Source organism: Panthera pardus, unplaced genomic scaffold (assembly GCF_024362965.1).
Source record: "Panthera pardus isolate Hobbes unplaced genomic scaffold, ASM2436296v1 HiC_scaffold_12, whole genome shotgun sequence".
NCBI classification, from domain to species: Eukaryota; Metazoa; Chordata; class Mammalia; order Carnivora; family Felidae; genus Panthera; species Panthera pardus.
Genome location: NW_026526677.1, coordinates 96348641 through 96364771, shown reverse-complemented (window position 1 = coordinate 96364771; position 16131 = coordinate 96348641). Strand labels below are relative to the sequence as shown.

The window sequence follows — 16131 nt, the reverse complement described above, 5'->3', positions numbered from 1 at the left end:
TCCCTTGGAAGAACAGTGCGTTCTTGGCTTTGAGTTCCTTGGCCTTACGTGACACCCCACACCTCCACTTTCGCCTTGCACAAGGGATCTGGGGTATATAAAGTAGGTGGGCAGAAGGAACTCAGAAAAACTCGAGCGGCAGCGGTTCTTGGAAAAACCGTAAGAGTTAGACAGTCACCTGGTCTTTTGGGTTTTTGAATTTTGTTTGCCCACGATTGTGTCGACTCTACTGTATGCTGTATCTGTGGCCATTGGGAAATTTGTTTTGGAGGCTCTTGCTTTCCCCAGGCTTCTCGATTACTCTTCCCTATTTGGCAACAGGTTTCAGCTTACCGCATGGAGTCTAACTTGGGGAAGAGGCAGGCTATAAGTAGATAAGAGGCAAACATCCAGGTGCTTCTTTATTCAGGAGTGCCTTCTAGATTTGGGGAGTGTTTCGTGAGTCTGTGTGGATGGGGGTGGGCTGCTTTTGAGTGTCTGCTGGGGGTCTGAGCCCTAGTTTTATAGAATTAGTGGTGTTGTTGAAACTCAGCTTAGGGGCGCCTGGGTGGCTCAGTCGGTTGAGCGTCCGACTTCGGCTCAGGTCACGATCTCGCGGTCCGTGAGTTCGAGCCCCGCGTCAGGCTCTGGGCTGACGGCTCAGAGCCTGGAGCCTGCTTCTGATTCTGTGTCTTCCTCTCTCTCTGCCCCTCCCCCGTTCATGCTCTGTCTCTCTCTGTCCCAAAAATAAACGTTAAAAAAAATTAAAAAAAAAAAAAAAAGAAACTCAGCTTATTCCCCTGACTCGTCTGTTTAGTTATGAGTTGTACAACAGTTGGTCGAGCTTTTCGTTTCTGCTTGTGAGTTTAGGTGGTGAAAGAACAGGTTGGTCGGCACATCTTTCTTTGAGACCCAGCCTAACTTGTTCCAGTTTTCATTTGCGAAACTGCGATGCCAGCAAGGTGGACGTTTGTTAGATCCTTTTTTTTTTATAAAAACCAGCGTATCTTGCAGACCATGTCAACTTTTACCTATTAACGTGAGCGCACCCAAGAGTTACCGTGTCTAGAACACCAGACGTGGCCGGATGACATTCGACCATCACATTCTGGCCAAGGGAACCGGGCCCGACCACACAGCAAACGGCTTTGTTTGCAGAACTGTTAAAATCCGGATGTGAAGTGGTGGAGGCGAGTTTGAGTAACTCGTTTTGCAGTGGACGTTCATCGCAGGGCCGGTTCTTGGGACGAATGCAGACTGCATCACAATTGTTTTCATGTGGATTTTTAGATCTCATGTGTTGTACATCTGGGAGCTTTATGACTTCTGATTCTTGGTGTTTCCTCTGACGGCGTTGCGTAAATCCTATTTGCAATTGATCTCTCCCGACTTAAACAACGAGTGCCCTGAAATCGTTTTCATTTCTCTTCGGTCCCAAATCACGTGAGAGTTATCTCTGGGTAATCTAGAGGGAGTGACAGCTTTCGATCTATTTGAGTTGACACTGATTTCTAATTGCCGTTCTCCGAGAGTCTCCGAAGGAATGTTTTAATTTTATTTTTCTCTTTTCTTCAGCGGGAGGCATTTGTGTGGTTCGGATAATCGCATCCACCTGGGGTGGGAGGGGGGACGGTGCGGGGACAGCTGGGGCGTGCGTTCTGGTTTCCTCTGGGCCAGATTCCCTTTTCGCTGTGTGTGGCCGCGGTGTCCTCACACGGGCCCCCGTGTTTTGGGGGAGCGGGAGGCATCCTGTCACGTGCTGATGGGGTCTGGAACTTGTGTCCCGTAGCTCGCCCAGGGCTGTTCCCTCCACCTGGCCCAGCGGCTCAGCCAGCTGCTCAACCTTCAGCTCCGGAGGATGCCCATCCTGTCCAAGGAGTCCGCTCCCGGGCTCATCATTGCCACCGGTAGGTCTGCTTTGCTGCTTCTCACATAGGCGCTGAGCTCTTTGGTTACACGCAGCCGAATACGCGGTGACCACGGACACCTGCTGCGGCAGGTGCCGTTTGTGGTTTGGAGACGTTCTCAGTCGCTAAATACCACTTTGGATTCCTAGCTGGGCAAGGCGGGTATCTGACATATTCTTGAAATTGAAAGTCATTATTCCTCTTGCATTTCAGGGTCAGTGGGAAAGAACTTGGCAAGCAAGACGAACGTGTACATCTCCAGCAGTGCCGGAGCCCGATGGCGAGAGGTCAGCTTCACCCCTGCCCCCCCCCCCCCCCCCCCCCCCCGACCCCAACCCTGCCCCCAGCCTCAGCCCGTGTTCTTGTTTGTCTGAGAACACGATTGGGCCTCAGCATTTCAGGAACACTTGTGGCCTCAGGTGGAGGTCAATGGCACCAAGTATGACTGTAAAATAAAGAGGGGAACCCAGAGCCACACATGAGCGCCCGCTGCACTGACTTGCGTCCACACCTTGTAATGTGGGCTGGCGATTTTGCCGAAAGTTATCCCTTTGAATCAAAAACAGACCTTTTCTTCCCCCTGCCTTGTAAATGTAACTAAATATCCCAAGAGGACAAAGCAATGCCCGGTTTGCAGGGCCTGGCATGGGGCGGGTACTCAGCATAACGTTTGCAGACCCTGTCGGCAAAGGACGGTGTGGGTATCTGGTGTGAAGCTGGCTGTTTTATTTATTTTTGTATCTTTTTTTCGTTAAAACTTTTTAAAAATGTTTATTTTTGAGAGAGAGAGAGTGCAAGCGAGGGAGGGGCAGAGAGAGAGAGGGAGACACAGAATCCGAAGCAGGTTCCAAGCTCTGAGCTCTCAGCACCGAGCCCGACGCGGGGCTCGAACCCGTGAACTGGGAGAGCGTGACCTGAGCCGAAGTGAGTCGCTCAATCGACTGAGCCACCCAGGTGCCACAGAAGACTGTTTTTACCTTAAGTTCGTAGAGCTACTTTGGGTCCTTAGGCACTGATCATACTAGTTCTGAAAGTAGAATTCGCTTTATAGTCCCAAAATGTTCATCCAGCCCTGGACATTAGAGAATTGCCAAACTTGTTTAAAAAAAAAAAAATGAGAAACAACGCTTTCAGCAGCCTCCCATGCCAAGGGGTTGCTTTCAGGGGCACTCTCCTGCCTGTGTGGGGAGCCACCAGGAGATCGCAACAGACTACTGGGCAAGAATTTAACTGAGTACGTCCCGCATGATGTCAGGAGGGATGTAGCGTTCTCAGAAGAGCCAGCATCCTCACGGTGCTTCTTATTGGGGAATGTGATATGTACACGTTCATATTTACTTCTTTATTTATTGTTATTGTTTTTTCTTTGAGCGAGAGAGAGAGGGTGCAAGTGATCCAGGGGGAGACTGAGGCAGAGAGAGAGAGAGAGAGAATCCCAGGAGGGGCAGAGGGAATGAGAGAGAGAGAGAGAGAGAGAAAGGCAGGGCTCACCCAAAGTGGGGCTCGTGTTTATCCAATGAGGGGCTTGAGCTCACTCGATGTGGGACTTGAACTCACAAACCGTGAGATCATGACCTGAGCCTAAGTCAGATGCTTAATGTCTGAGCCACGCAGGCGCCCTGTACACATTTATATTTAAATATGTACTATGTGAAGCATTAATAATACCCGACGTTTGTTTGGCTTCTGTACAGTTTACAGAGACCTAGCACCTCTCTCCTACGAGGTAGGGCTTACCGTCCTTCAGGCTGAGGGATCTGGGACCGAGACGTCGTGTGTGCGCGTAAATAAAGAACCATCCAGGGGCGCCTGGGTGGCTCAGTTGGTTAAGCGGCCGACTTCGGCTCAGGTTATGATCTCACGGTCTGTGAGTTCGAGCCCCGCGTCAGGCTCTGTGCTGACAGCTCAGAGCCTGGAGCCTGTTTCAGGTTCTGTGTCTCCCTCTCTCTCTGCCCCTCCCCTGTTCACGCTCTGTCTCTCTCTGTCTCAAAAATAAATGTTAACAAAAAAAAAAAAAAAAAAAAAAAAAAAAAAAAGAACCATCCAGGATGGTGGAGAACATAACTCCGTGTTCGGGTGAGAGATGTCGTTCAGGCCCAGGAGTCAAAAAGCATGAACAGTTTGGAGTGTGGGGGGCATCCTTGCGCCACCCCCTTGGGAAGGATTAAACAGCTGGCTTTCCTCTTCTGGGGAGCCAGACCTTCCTTTTGAAACGGGGTGTTCTCTCCTCAGCAGATAGGCTTGTGGTTTGTTTTGGACCTTCTGATGCCGGTGTCCTCTGGGATTTGAACATCTGCGAGCGCTCTCCTTCAGGGTAGAAAGCAGTGGCTTGTTCCTTCTCCAGTGAAGCAGTGTCATGTGGCCAATGCTTGGGCCACTCTTGTGCCTCCTGCCAGGCATGCTTCATGCCCGCCAAGAGCAGGCATTGCACAAGGGATCTTATTTTTGGAAGGAGGGGAGAGGAGGGTTGAGACTGCGTCTGTGCGAGTGGGCATCTGAGTGCGCTCAGGCGGTGTTCGCATGGGACAGTCTGGGGGTTTGAAGGGCATGGGTGGTGACAGGGGAAGTGTGAGATAGAAATGCGGTGGGCAGAGGCTGCCCAGAAAATTGGTGACTGTACTTCTTGTTCCCCTCCCGGTACTCATGAGTAGCGTAAATTCCCCGATCCCGAGTTCTTTTCTGTGCCGTCTTTCCTTACCTTTATCTGTTGAGGACAGTAAACTCTGCATAGGAAAGGGTACGGTTTGATCAGAATTGGTCACCATCCCTAAACCGTCGCCGACCCCACAGTTAAGACAACAAGCGTTTCTGTCCCTCCCCAAAGTATCTTTCTTCCCCCTTCGCAGTCCATCCTTCTCTTGACCTCGTCCCTGCCAGATTATTAGTTAGCGTTTTCTAAAGTTTTATATAAATGGATTCATAATATGCCACCCGTTTGCCTGGCTTCTGTCCCTCGTCGTGGTGATTTTGAGGTGTATTCATGAGGTTTCATGTATCAGGGGCTCTTTCCCATTTTGTTGTTGATTGGCGTCCCACTGTAGGGGTATTCTACAGTTTGTTTATTCATTCGTCTGTTGATGGGCATTACAGTTTTTGCCGATTGTAAATTATAGCGGTTATAACATTTGATTACGTGTTGTTTTTTTTTTTTTTTTTTTTAGCTACATATTTCTATTTCTTCCGGGCTGATACCTCAGAATGGAATGACTAGACAGCTTAGTGGGTCTTATGTTTAACTTTTTAAGGAATTACCAAATTGTTTTCCCAAGTGGATGTACCATTTTACATTTCGACCAACAGTGTGTGAGAGTTCTGAATGCTTCAGGTCCACGCCAACACTTGGTATGGTCAGTCTTTTTAATTTTAGACAGTTTTTTTTTTTTAATTTTTATTTTATTTTTTAACTTTTTTTTATTCTTATTTATGAGACAGAGAGAGACAGAGCATGAACGGGGGAGGGTCAGAGAGAGGGAGACACAGAATCTGAAACAGGCTCCAGGCTCTGAGCTGTCAGCACAGAGCCCGACGCGGGGTTCGAACTCACGGACCGTGAGAACATGACCTGAGCCAAAGTCGGCCGCCTAACCGACTGAGCCACCCAGGCGCCCCTAGACAGTTTAATGAGTATGCAATGATGTCTCATCACGGTTTTTAAAAAATGTTTATTTAGTTTTGAGAGAGGGAGAGAGAGAGAGAGCGTGAGCAGGGTAGGGGCAGAGAGAGAGGGAGGGAATTCCAAGCAGGCTCCTTGCTTTCAATGCAGAGTCCTCTTTGGGGCTCAAACTTATGAACTGTCAGACTATGTATGGCCTGAGCTGAAATCAAGAGTTGGCCACTTAACCAGTTGAACCACCCAGCACCCCTCATTGTGTGTTTTAAAATTTTTTTAAATTTAATTTATTTTCTAAAATTTATTTTGAGAGAGAGAGAGAGCATAGCAGGTGAGGGGCAGAGAGAGGGGGAGAGACAGAATCCCAAACAGTCTCCATGCTGTCAGCACAGAGTCCGATGCGGGCTTGAACCCATGAACCATGAGATCATAACCTGAGCCAAAATCAAGAGTCAGGCTCAGTCTGACTGAGCCACCCAGGCATCCCCCTCATCATGGTCTTAATTGGCCTTTCCTTGGTGACTAATGATGCTGAGCTTCTTCTCATATGCTCATTGGCTATTTAAAAATCATGCTGTGCAGTGTTCACATCTTACACCTATTTTACTTTAGTTTGTTTTAATTAAAAAAATTTTTTAAAATGTTTTTGTTATTTTTGAGAGAGAGAGAGAGATCGTCACGCGTGAGCTGGGGAGGGCCAGAGGGAGGGAGGCAGAGGATCTGAGGCAGGCTCTTCGCTGACAGCAGAGAGCCCGACGCTGGGCTTGAACTCCAGGAACCATGAGATCATGACCCGAGCCAAAGTCAGACGCTTAACCAACTGAGCCACCCAGGTGTCCCACTTGCCTTTTATTTTTTTTTTTTTTTGATGATTATAGTGGACACCATGTATTGTTGGCTGATAGATGTTACTCCTGACTGTCGAGAAAGTTAGACGAGTCTGGGAGGTCCTGGGACCTTTTCTTTGTGAGCCTGGATAAATCTTCTGTGCCCTTTGGAGCTGAGGTTTTCCCCATCTGAAATTGGGTAGTTGGTTTAGAATTATAAAATGACAGCCTGTCAGAGCCGACCAGGGTCCTTATGTGTCAGCATCGATGATGAGACTGAGGCTCCCGCACGGTGGCTGGACCGGGTCGAGGGCCAGTCTCCTGAGCACCTGCCGCCTCTCCTTGTCCCACAGAATCTGCATGAGTGGGTGGGTTTATGGGGGAAGATGAAGTGGCAAGACGGAGCAGGGACAGCACAGGCCGTGGGCTGGGATAGCCCTGGAGCCATTACTTAATTGTCGAACGGAATTCAAGAGTCGGATGCTTAACTGATTGAGCCACCCAGGTGCCCCAGAATACTTTTTAAAAAGAGATTTGAAGTACCATTTTTTAAAAGTTTATTTATTTATTTTGAGGGAGAGAGAGAGAGAGAGAGAGAGAGAGAGAGATCACAAGCAGGGGAAGGGCAGAGAGAGAAGGAGAAAGAGAGAATCCCAAGCAGGCTCCACACTGTCCGCACAGAGCCCGACTCAGAGCTTGAAACCATGAACTGTGAGATCACCCAGCCAAAATCACGAGTCGGATGCTTAACTGACTGAGCCACCCAGGCGCCCCTCAGAATACTGGTGACACCCAATGTTGGGGGAGTTTCCCCTCACAAGGAGCAGTTCTCCAAGTCTCTGGACACCAACTGGATGTCCTACACTTGAGTCCTACACTCCAGCCAGCTGGAGTCAGCACAGACCCCGAAGGATAAGGGTTCAGTCTCGTGTGAGACTGAACCCCACCCCACCTCACCTCTCATGCTAATTGCAAGGTACAGGTTGTCACTTATTCTTCTGACTGAGCAGCTTATAAATAGGACGTTCCTATGAACCACCTCCCCCCCCCCCCCCCCGCCCCGCCCCGCAAGCTTCTTGGGTTCCATAATTTGCTAGAATGGCTGACAGAATTCAAGGAAATATTTACTTACGTCCATCAGTTTATTATTCAGGATATTACAAAGGCTATAGATGAGTAGCTGGATGAAGAGGTACATAGGGCAAGGTCCAGAAGGGTCCTGAGCTAGGAGCTTCTGTCCTCGTGGAGGTGAGATGTGCCAGCCTCCCAGCATGTGGATGTCTCCATCAACCTGGGAGCTCTTCACATCTTTCAGTTTAGGGGATTTTTTAATTTTTATTTTTGCTTAAAAAAATTGTTTTTTTTTTTTAACATTTATTTATTTTTGAAACAGAGAGCGCGCGCGTGCGCGTATGAGCGAGCATGAGCGGGGGAGGGGCAGAGAGAGAGGGAGACACAGAATCTGAAACAGGCCCCGGGCTCCGAGCTGTGAGCACAGAACCCGACGTGGGGCTCCCAACTCGTGGACTGCAAGATCGTGACCTGAGTCGGATACTCAACTGACTGAGCCACCCAGGAGCCCCAGGGATGTTTTTTTTTAATGGTGGCTTCATCATTTAGGCATGATTGATTATGAACTTAGACTCTCCAGCCCTCTGTCCTTTCCCCAGGGGATGGGGTGGGGCTGAAAGTTTCAGGCTTCTAATCGTGTTTAGCTTTTCTGGTAGCAAGCCCCTGTACTGTCCAGGGGTCCACCGAGAGTCACCTTATTAGAACAAAGGACTCTCCTATCATCCAGGAAGTTCTAAGGGATATAGGATATGTAAGATACACATCACTCCCATCAGTCAGGAAGTTACAAGGTTTTTAAGAGCTCTGACCAGGAGCTGGGAATGAAGACCAAAGTACGTAATTTTTTTCATTATCGTACCATCACATATATGATATGGTATTTACGTTGTTTGATTCTTGACTATTATACTAATCTCGAATTACTGGGATAAACTCGATTTCATTATGATATATTATCCTGATTAAAAATTTTTTTTTAATGTTCATTTATTTTTGAGAGAGGGAGAGACAGAGTGCAAGCTGGGGAGGGGCAGAGAGAGAGAGAGAGTGAGACACAGAATCCGAGGCAGGCTCTGGGCTCCGAGCTACCCGCACAGAGCCTGACGCGGGGGGTTGAACTAACGAATCGTGAGATCATGATCTGAGCCAAAGTCGGACGCTCAACCAACTGAGCCACCCAGGCGCCCCGATATATTATCCTTATTATATAAGGTTAGGTTTGAGTCGCTAATACTTTGTTACAGATTTTTACATTATTCATGAGAGAGATATTGGTCTGCTTTTTTTTTTTTTTTTTTGTAATGTCTTTTCAAGTTTTGGTGTTAGGGTTGGGCTGGTGTCATAGAACAAGTTGAGCAGTGATTCCTCTTTTATGTAAAAGTGGTGTTATTTTTTTTTCTTGAATAATTAACCAGTGAATGTATCTCGACCTAGAGTCGTCTTCTGTTTTTTTTTTATTTTTTATTTTTTTAATTATTTTCAAATTTATTTTTAGTAGCACATTTTTATTCTTGGGAGTCTTCTTGGGAATGTTTTGGTTAGAAATTCAGTTTCTCTGGCAGATAGAGAACTATTCAGATTTTCTACGACTTGTGTCTGTCTTGGTGAGTTTCATCTAAGTTATTGAACTTATTGGGTTAAAATGACTCAAGGTATTTAATTTTTTTTAATGTCTATAGGATCTGTGGTGATAACCTGTTTTCATTCCTGATATTGATAATTTGTGTGTTTTTTTTTTTCTATTTTGCTTTTATTAGTTTAGTTACTGGTTTGTCAATATTATTGATCATTTTAAAGAACATGCTTTTGGCTTTGTCTCTGTTCGTTCTTTTGTTGATTTCTGCTCTTTTGTATTGTCTTTAACGTTATTTACTTCGGATTTACTTTGCTTTTCTTCTTGTAGTTTTTTTGGTGTAACTTTAGGTCACTGATTTTAGATATTTTTCCTAATAGAAACATTTAAAGCTGTAAGTTTCCTCTAAATACTGTGTTAGCTACGGCCACAAATTTTAGAGATGTTATAATTTTGCTGTCACTCATTTCAGAATATTTTTTAATGTTCCCCTTTAAAGTTGAGATGTAATTCACATACCATAAAATTCACCATTTTATTTATTTACTTATTTTATTTTTTGGGTGTGGAACTCAATATAGGTCTTGAACTCATGACCCTGAAATCAAGACCCGAGCTTAACCGACTGAGCCACCCAGGTGCCCAAGACTGTTACCATTTAACATAATTATTGATATAGTTGGATTTAGGTCCATGATTTTATGTATGTATATATGATCTTTATTTTTTATTCCTCTGTTCTTCCTTTACTGCCTTTTTAATATTATTTAGATAGTTTTGGCATTCTACTTTTATTTAGGTATTGTCTTTTTATTATATTTGTTTATATTTTTTAAATAATTTATTTATTTTGAGAGAACATGGGAGGGGCAGAGAGTGAGAGGGATAGATAGAATCCCAAGCAGGCCCCACCCTATTAGTGTGGAGCCTGACGTGGGGCTTGAACCCAGGAACCATGAGATAATGACCTGAGCCAAAAGTAAGAGTCGGTTTCTTAACCAACTGAGCCACCCAGGTGCCTCTCTTTGTATTTTTTTAGTGGTTACTCTGAGGATGACAACATGTATATTTAATCTTTCATAGTCTTTTTTGAATTAACATTGCTCTTAACATAATGTTACACCTAACCTAAAATTTAGAAACCTTGCAAGCACGAAAGTCCCTTTCTCTTTTCCTGACCTTTTTGTTATTATTCTGTGTATCCCATCGATATACATTAAAACACTATAAGACAGTGTTTTTGCTTTTGTTTTGCTTTACCTGTTTTTAAATACCAGTTTTAATACCAGTTTTAAAGAGTTCAAGGGGGAAAAAAACAGTCTCTCATATTTACCCAGGTTATTTCTTTTGCCCATTCCTGAGAATCCCTGTAAGCCCCTGATAGGTTTCCCTACAGCCTCAAGAAACTCCTTTAGCATTTTTTGTTGAGCAGACCTATTGGCTACGCATTTTCTTGGTTTTCCTTCATTTGAGAATCTCTGTATTTCGCTTTCGTTCCTGGAGGATATGTGTGCTGGATATAGAATTCTGGTTTGACAGTAATTTTCTCTCACTACTTTAAGGACGTGCTACTATCTTCTTGCCTCCCTGGTTTCTTATGAGAAATCTGTAGTCATTTTAGTTTCCAGTTTCCTGTATGCAATGCGTCATTTTGTGTAAATGCTTCAATATTTTTTTCCTTATCTTTGGTTTTCAGCAGTTTTCTTGTGATATATCTAGATGTGGTTTTCTTTGCGTTTTTCCTGTGTGGGTATGCTGATCTTGAGTATGTGAATGTATGTTTTTCACCACATTTGGGAAAGTTTCAGCCATTATTTCCTCAATTTTTTTTTTTTCCCTGCTCTAGTCTCTTTTTCCTGTTATTCTTGGACTCCAGTTACACATGCTTAGACCTTTTATTATTGTCCTCCCTGTCTGTGGAGCTTTTTTCTTTTCAATCTTTTTTTGTGTGTTCTTTTTTTTAATTTGAAAATGTTTTTTATGTTTGTTTATTTTTGACAGAGAGACAGAGTGCGAGCTGGGAGGGGCAGAGAGAGAGGGAGACACAGAATCCGAAGCAGGCTCCAGGTTCTGAGCTGTCAGCACAGGGCCTGCCAGAGGGCTCGAACTCACGAGATGTGAGATCATGACCTGAGCCAAAGTTGACTGAGCCACCCAGGCGCCCCTGGTGTGCTCTTTAGGATGCATAATTTCTACTCTTCTATATTTATTGCCAAGTTCACCAATTCCTCTGTCATTTCCATTCTGTTGTTGAGCCCATTAGTGAATTTGTTACTTCAGATGTTATATTTTTCTGTTCTAAAATTCTTTCCTTAAAAAAGAGTTTCCACTTCTCTGGGAAGAATTCATGTCTTTTGTTCGTTTCAAGTGTGTTTTCCTTTAACTCATGAGACAGAGTTATGATCGTTATTTAAAGTCTTCGGTTATTCTGGCATTTGAATCATCTTGGTGTTGGCCCCGTTGATTGTCTTTTCCCTTGAGAATTGGACACGTTTTATTGATATGCTTGCATGTTGAGTAATTTTGGATTGTGTGCTGGACATGTGAATGAGATGCATGGAATAAAATCTACTGGAGGAATGTCGATATTTTTTGTTTTAGCATGTAGTAAATCTGCTCAGATTCAGACTTGAGCTTCCTTTTTGTATTCTGAGGGCGGCAGTTAAAATCTCAGTTCTGTTCGCTAAACCTTTGCTTTGCTGGTTTAGGTCCTGCTGCACACATGTTTAGTTTAGGGGTTGGGCATGAGTTCATATACACAGAATTAGAGGATTTACTTGTTCGACACTTTCCCCTCTGGGATTTCATCCACATTCTCCCAGGCTTGTAGAGGCTTCGTTTCCTGATTCCTTAGCCAGAAACAGTTTCTCCTGAAGGTTTAGCCATCCATCTGGGACTGAGGTATTCCATGACTGGGACTTTCCCTTGGGGCAAAGCCATACCAGGGAACCCCAACCTTGTGGTAGCTGATTCTCAGGTTTTTAAGTCCCCTACACAAGCCACCTGATTTTGTTTACTTTTCAGCATCCTTGGGCAGCTGATTTTTGTATCTTGTTCAAAGTTTTCAGTTGTAATTGGCAGGGACGATGGACTGCCGTGGGTTTATATAATCACGGTAGAATTCGAACTCCGGTTGGTTAATTGTTAAATTTTTTTTTAATGTTTATTTATTTTTGAGAGAAAGAGAGAGACAGAACGTGAGCAGGGGAGGGACAGAGACAGAGGGAGACACAGAATCCGAAGCAGGCTCCAGGCTCTGAGCTGTCAGCACAGAGCCCGACACGGGGCTCGAACTCACAAACCGCAAGATCGTGACCTGAGCCGCAGTTGGACGCTCAACCGACTGAGCCACCCAGGCGCCCCTCCAGTTGGTTAATTTTTAATCTCTGGTTGGTGAGAGTAGATTTGGGTTTGACTCCTGCCTCTACTGTTTATAGTCAGCCCCTTTAATGTGAACCCTACTTTCTTCATTTGTGAAAAAAAAAAACCAATTAGGATATGAGAACTTGCTGTCCTATCCCAGCGTCGTGTGGAGCAAACGAGGTAATGGATGTGAATGTGCCCTGAAAACCAAAACATTGTATTCAAGTGGTTGGTGTTGCTGCTGCGTTTTCATGTGTGTGCCCGTGTATGTGTGTGCCTGTGTGGCGTGCATGGTTTCTGCCCAGTCACCTCCACAGCGGTGGCATCAGCGCTGGCTTTTCCTCTTTAGGCACTTCCTGGACCTCACTACTATACTTGGGGAGATCATGGCGGCATCATCATGGCCATCGCCCAGGGCATGGAAACCAATGAGCTGAAGTAAGTGTTTCCGATGAAGCTTTTTCTTTTAACGTCACGCTGTACTCCCCAAAATTTAAGTCTGTGAGTATAAGCGGATTATCTCTCTACAGCCCTAGATTGTTGACGGCACAGTTTATGACCTCAGCGTAATAACCCCCCATTTCTAATAGGGGGATGATAATCTGCCCTTCCTATCTCAAGGGGGTATCATAAGGAACAGATGAAATAATTTTATTGAGCCTACAAAGGACAGCTCTCTATAAATGTAAATTAATAATGACCAAACAATTAACTAGGGACTTTAACTTGTCTTTCTTTGCTCTGTGTGTGACATAGAATGAGCGATAATAAAAACAGTCGATAAATGATAATAGTACCTGAGTAATCATTTCAGAATGCATTCTACGTGGTAATCAGTTGACTTCTGCTGTGATCCATTTGGTTTTGGGATTCATAGGAACAGACCTAGAAGGGACATTTGGGGTTAACTGCTTCATGTTGTAAATGAGAAAACTGAGGCTTAGTAAGGTAAGGTAGCTTGCCGAGGATTCCCACATCTGTTAGTGACAGGCCGGACTGGTACTCATGTTAAATTGCATTCTGTACTCTTTGCAGATGTATTGCTCTGAAAAGCAAAAATGTCAAGGGTCTGTAAACTCTGCCTGCGTAAGTCTGCTTTTATCGGAACCGGTTCTTTGATTATTTTTGTCTGAGTTAGGACAAAAGTTAGTTTTGTTAACGTTACATCAGGGCACACGGGCTGTCACTTCTCCCTATTTTTAAAAAAATGAGCCTGTGGCTCAGTTGGTTGAGCATCTGATTTCAGCTCAGGTCATGATCCCATGGTTTGTGAGTTCGAGCCCCGCATCGGGCTCTGTGCTGACAGCTCCCTCTCTCTCTGTGTCTCCCTCTCTCTCTGCCCCTCCCCTGCTCATGCTCATGCTCCCTCTCTCTCTCTCAAAAATAAATAAATGTTAAAAATTAAAAGAAAGTTTATTTATTTTGAGAGAGAGAGAGAGGGAGAGCTAGAGCGCACATGCACACATGCTAATTGAGGAGTGGCAGAGAGAGAGGGAGACAGAGAATCCCAAGCAGGCTCCTCTCTGTCAGCACAGGGCCTGACACGGGGCTTGAACCCGCAAACCGTGAGGTCATGACCTGGGCCAAAATGAAGAGTTGGACGCTTAACCATCTGAGCCACCCAGGCGCCCTCCCAGTTTTGAGCTGAACCCACAAGATGTATTACTAACGGAGGTGGAGAGGCTTCACTAATCATCTTGTTTAATGCAAAGAAGAAAGCCTTCTTTTCCTTTGCTCCTTTTAGAAACAGGGTTCAGCAGCAAGAGAGAGGTGGGTGGTTTGAAAAAAGAGGCCTTAGCATCTGGTTTCCCCTGTGGTGAATTTGCCCTGTGCTGAGGAGCCTGGCCTCAAAGAAGCAGAGAGAAGCCAAGTCCTGGCGTCTGGCTGTTCTCCAGTCCGTATGGCCCTGGTCAGCTGCTTCTCTCGAGCCAGGAGTCAGAAGCCCTGTTTGTACGCAGCACTGTATCCGCATTCCGATTGGCGTTTGCTCCCATGAGGACAGTCACCGAGCGCTGTGCTTCCCACATCTGAGCTGCCATTTATTTACCTATCCGTCCACTTATTTATTTATCCATCAATTATCAGTTTGCATCTCACGCGCTTAGCAAACCTGAATCGTGCCGGGTACTGAGTCTCTAAAATAAGATGTTTCCCCTCACTCGGAAGGAGCCCATCCTCCAGGACTAAGATCCCCAGGCCAACAAACGGTGTGACGGTTGGGGCACTGCCGTGTGAGACATATGGTAGGGGACACAGTTTGGCTTCCTGTGCGTCCCATGCCGTTGTTTGAGTGGCAGTCCGATCGTAGAGTCAGTTTCTTGTTCTCCTCGTTTAACTTCTCTGCAGGTTCCATTTGCATTCCGGGCTGGCTTCACGGAAGCCGTTCGCGTGACTCTGGTCCTCTCACACCATCTGTCGGTGCACCCGTGCTCCGGGAACACAGTGTCATTGCTGCACTAGCAGGAGCGGCACATGGTCAGGAAAACAAACCTGCTGCCAGAAAATCACTGTGCCTTCCCCAGACACTTAAAAGTGACCGCGGGGTTGTGGACTGGAGGGTTTGTGGGCACTGTGGCGCCTTTGTATTGCTCCGGGGTGTTTGGAGGCATCTGTATGGGTGGCTCAAATAAAGCACTTGCAAATACGAGAATATTTTCAGGCCTCCTAGTGACAGGTGCATGTGTCCCGAATAGGAGTCTGAGCTTGGCCTAAATCTCTGTAGCCACCTGGCATTTACTTAGTATGTTGCTTTCAGAGGTTTTTGTTTTGGTTTGGTTTTTGGGTTTTTTGTGGTAGTGGTGGTTTGGTTTTGTTTTCTGCTTCTCCTGCTTCTTTGCTTTTGACCTGTCACCCTGTGCCATCCGCTTCATCAGAAGAGAAGCAGGAAATAATACTATGGTTAGTTCATATCCTCAGACTGCAGTGTCCACTTACTGTGATACCTGAGCACAAACAGAGGATTTCTGTTGCAGGTCTAGATGTGTCGGGCCCCTTCGAGTCTGGCCTCCCCGACCACCGTGATCGCTCTCCTGGAGTCTCGCAGCATTTATTGGCTGTCTTATTATTTGGGCATTGATCACATATGGACGTCCTTCGCCAGTTACCCTTTCGTTATATGCCTGACTTTTTCAACTCATTAACAATACTCTTTTGCCCAGTGTTTCTATTCTGTAAAGGCTAGCAGGTGCTTAGTCAGTGTTTGATTGTTCAATAAATAGGTCATGCACACTTAGTCTTGCAAGATTGCCTATTTCTTTACCGATTTATTTAAGCATTTATTTGTTTTTGAGAGACAGAGCACGAGCAGGGGAGGGGCAGGGAGAGGAGAAGGCACAGAATCCGAAGCAGGCTCCAGGCTCCAAGCTGTCAGCACAGAGCCTGACACGGGGCTTGAACCCATGAACTGTGAGATCTGAGCTGAAGTTGGACGCTTAACCGAGCCGCTCAGGCGCCCCTCTTTACTGATTTATAAAACCAGAAGGGGTGCGGGACTGTGGCAGGTGCACGGCTCTGAGGGGACCGCTCCCACAGTGCTCTGCCTAAATGGCAATTGCTGGAACTCAAGTAGGAGTGGCAGGGGGTGGGGGTTGGTCCCCCAGATATGTGCAACCCAGAGGCATCAGGGCTAGCCCAGTCTACCTTCCTCACTTTTCACATAAGGAAATAATGTGACTTGTCAGTAGTTAGGGCCCAAGCTGGAACTCGAGCATATTTCTCTTAGATAATCATTTCACGTCAATTACGCGAACATTTGTTGAACGCCTGCAATGAACCAGACGCGGTTCTAGGTACGGAGGATGC

The 16131-nt window shown here is 45.7% G+C and overlaps 1 protein-coding gene across 2 annotated transcripts in view; it reads left to right on the top strand.

Annotated features, from left to right (window-relative positions):
* The window catches only part of SORL1 (sortilin related receptor 1), a 172679-nt gene that overhangs the window by 60913 nt on the left and 95635 nt on the right, over positions 1 to 16131 (top strand). For both annotated transcript variants that reach the window (XM_053900357.1, XM_019468850.2), the window contains exons 10-12: positions 1769 to 1886; positions 2100 to 2173; positions 12680 to 12768. In XM_053900357.1, coding sequence (XP_053756332.1) covers positions 1769 to 1886; positions 2100 to 2173; positions 12680 to 12768 — 281 coding nt within the window. The remainder of the gene's footprint in view (positions 1 to 1768; positions 1887 to 2099; positions 2174 to 12679; positions 12769 to 16131) is intronic.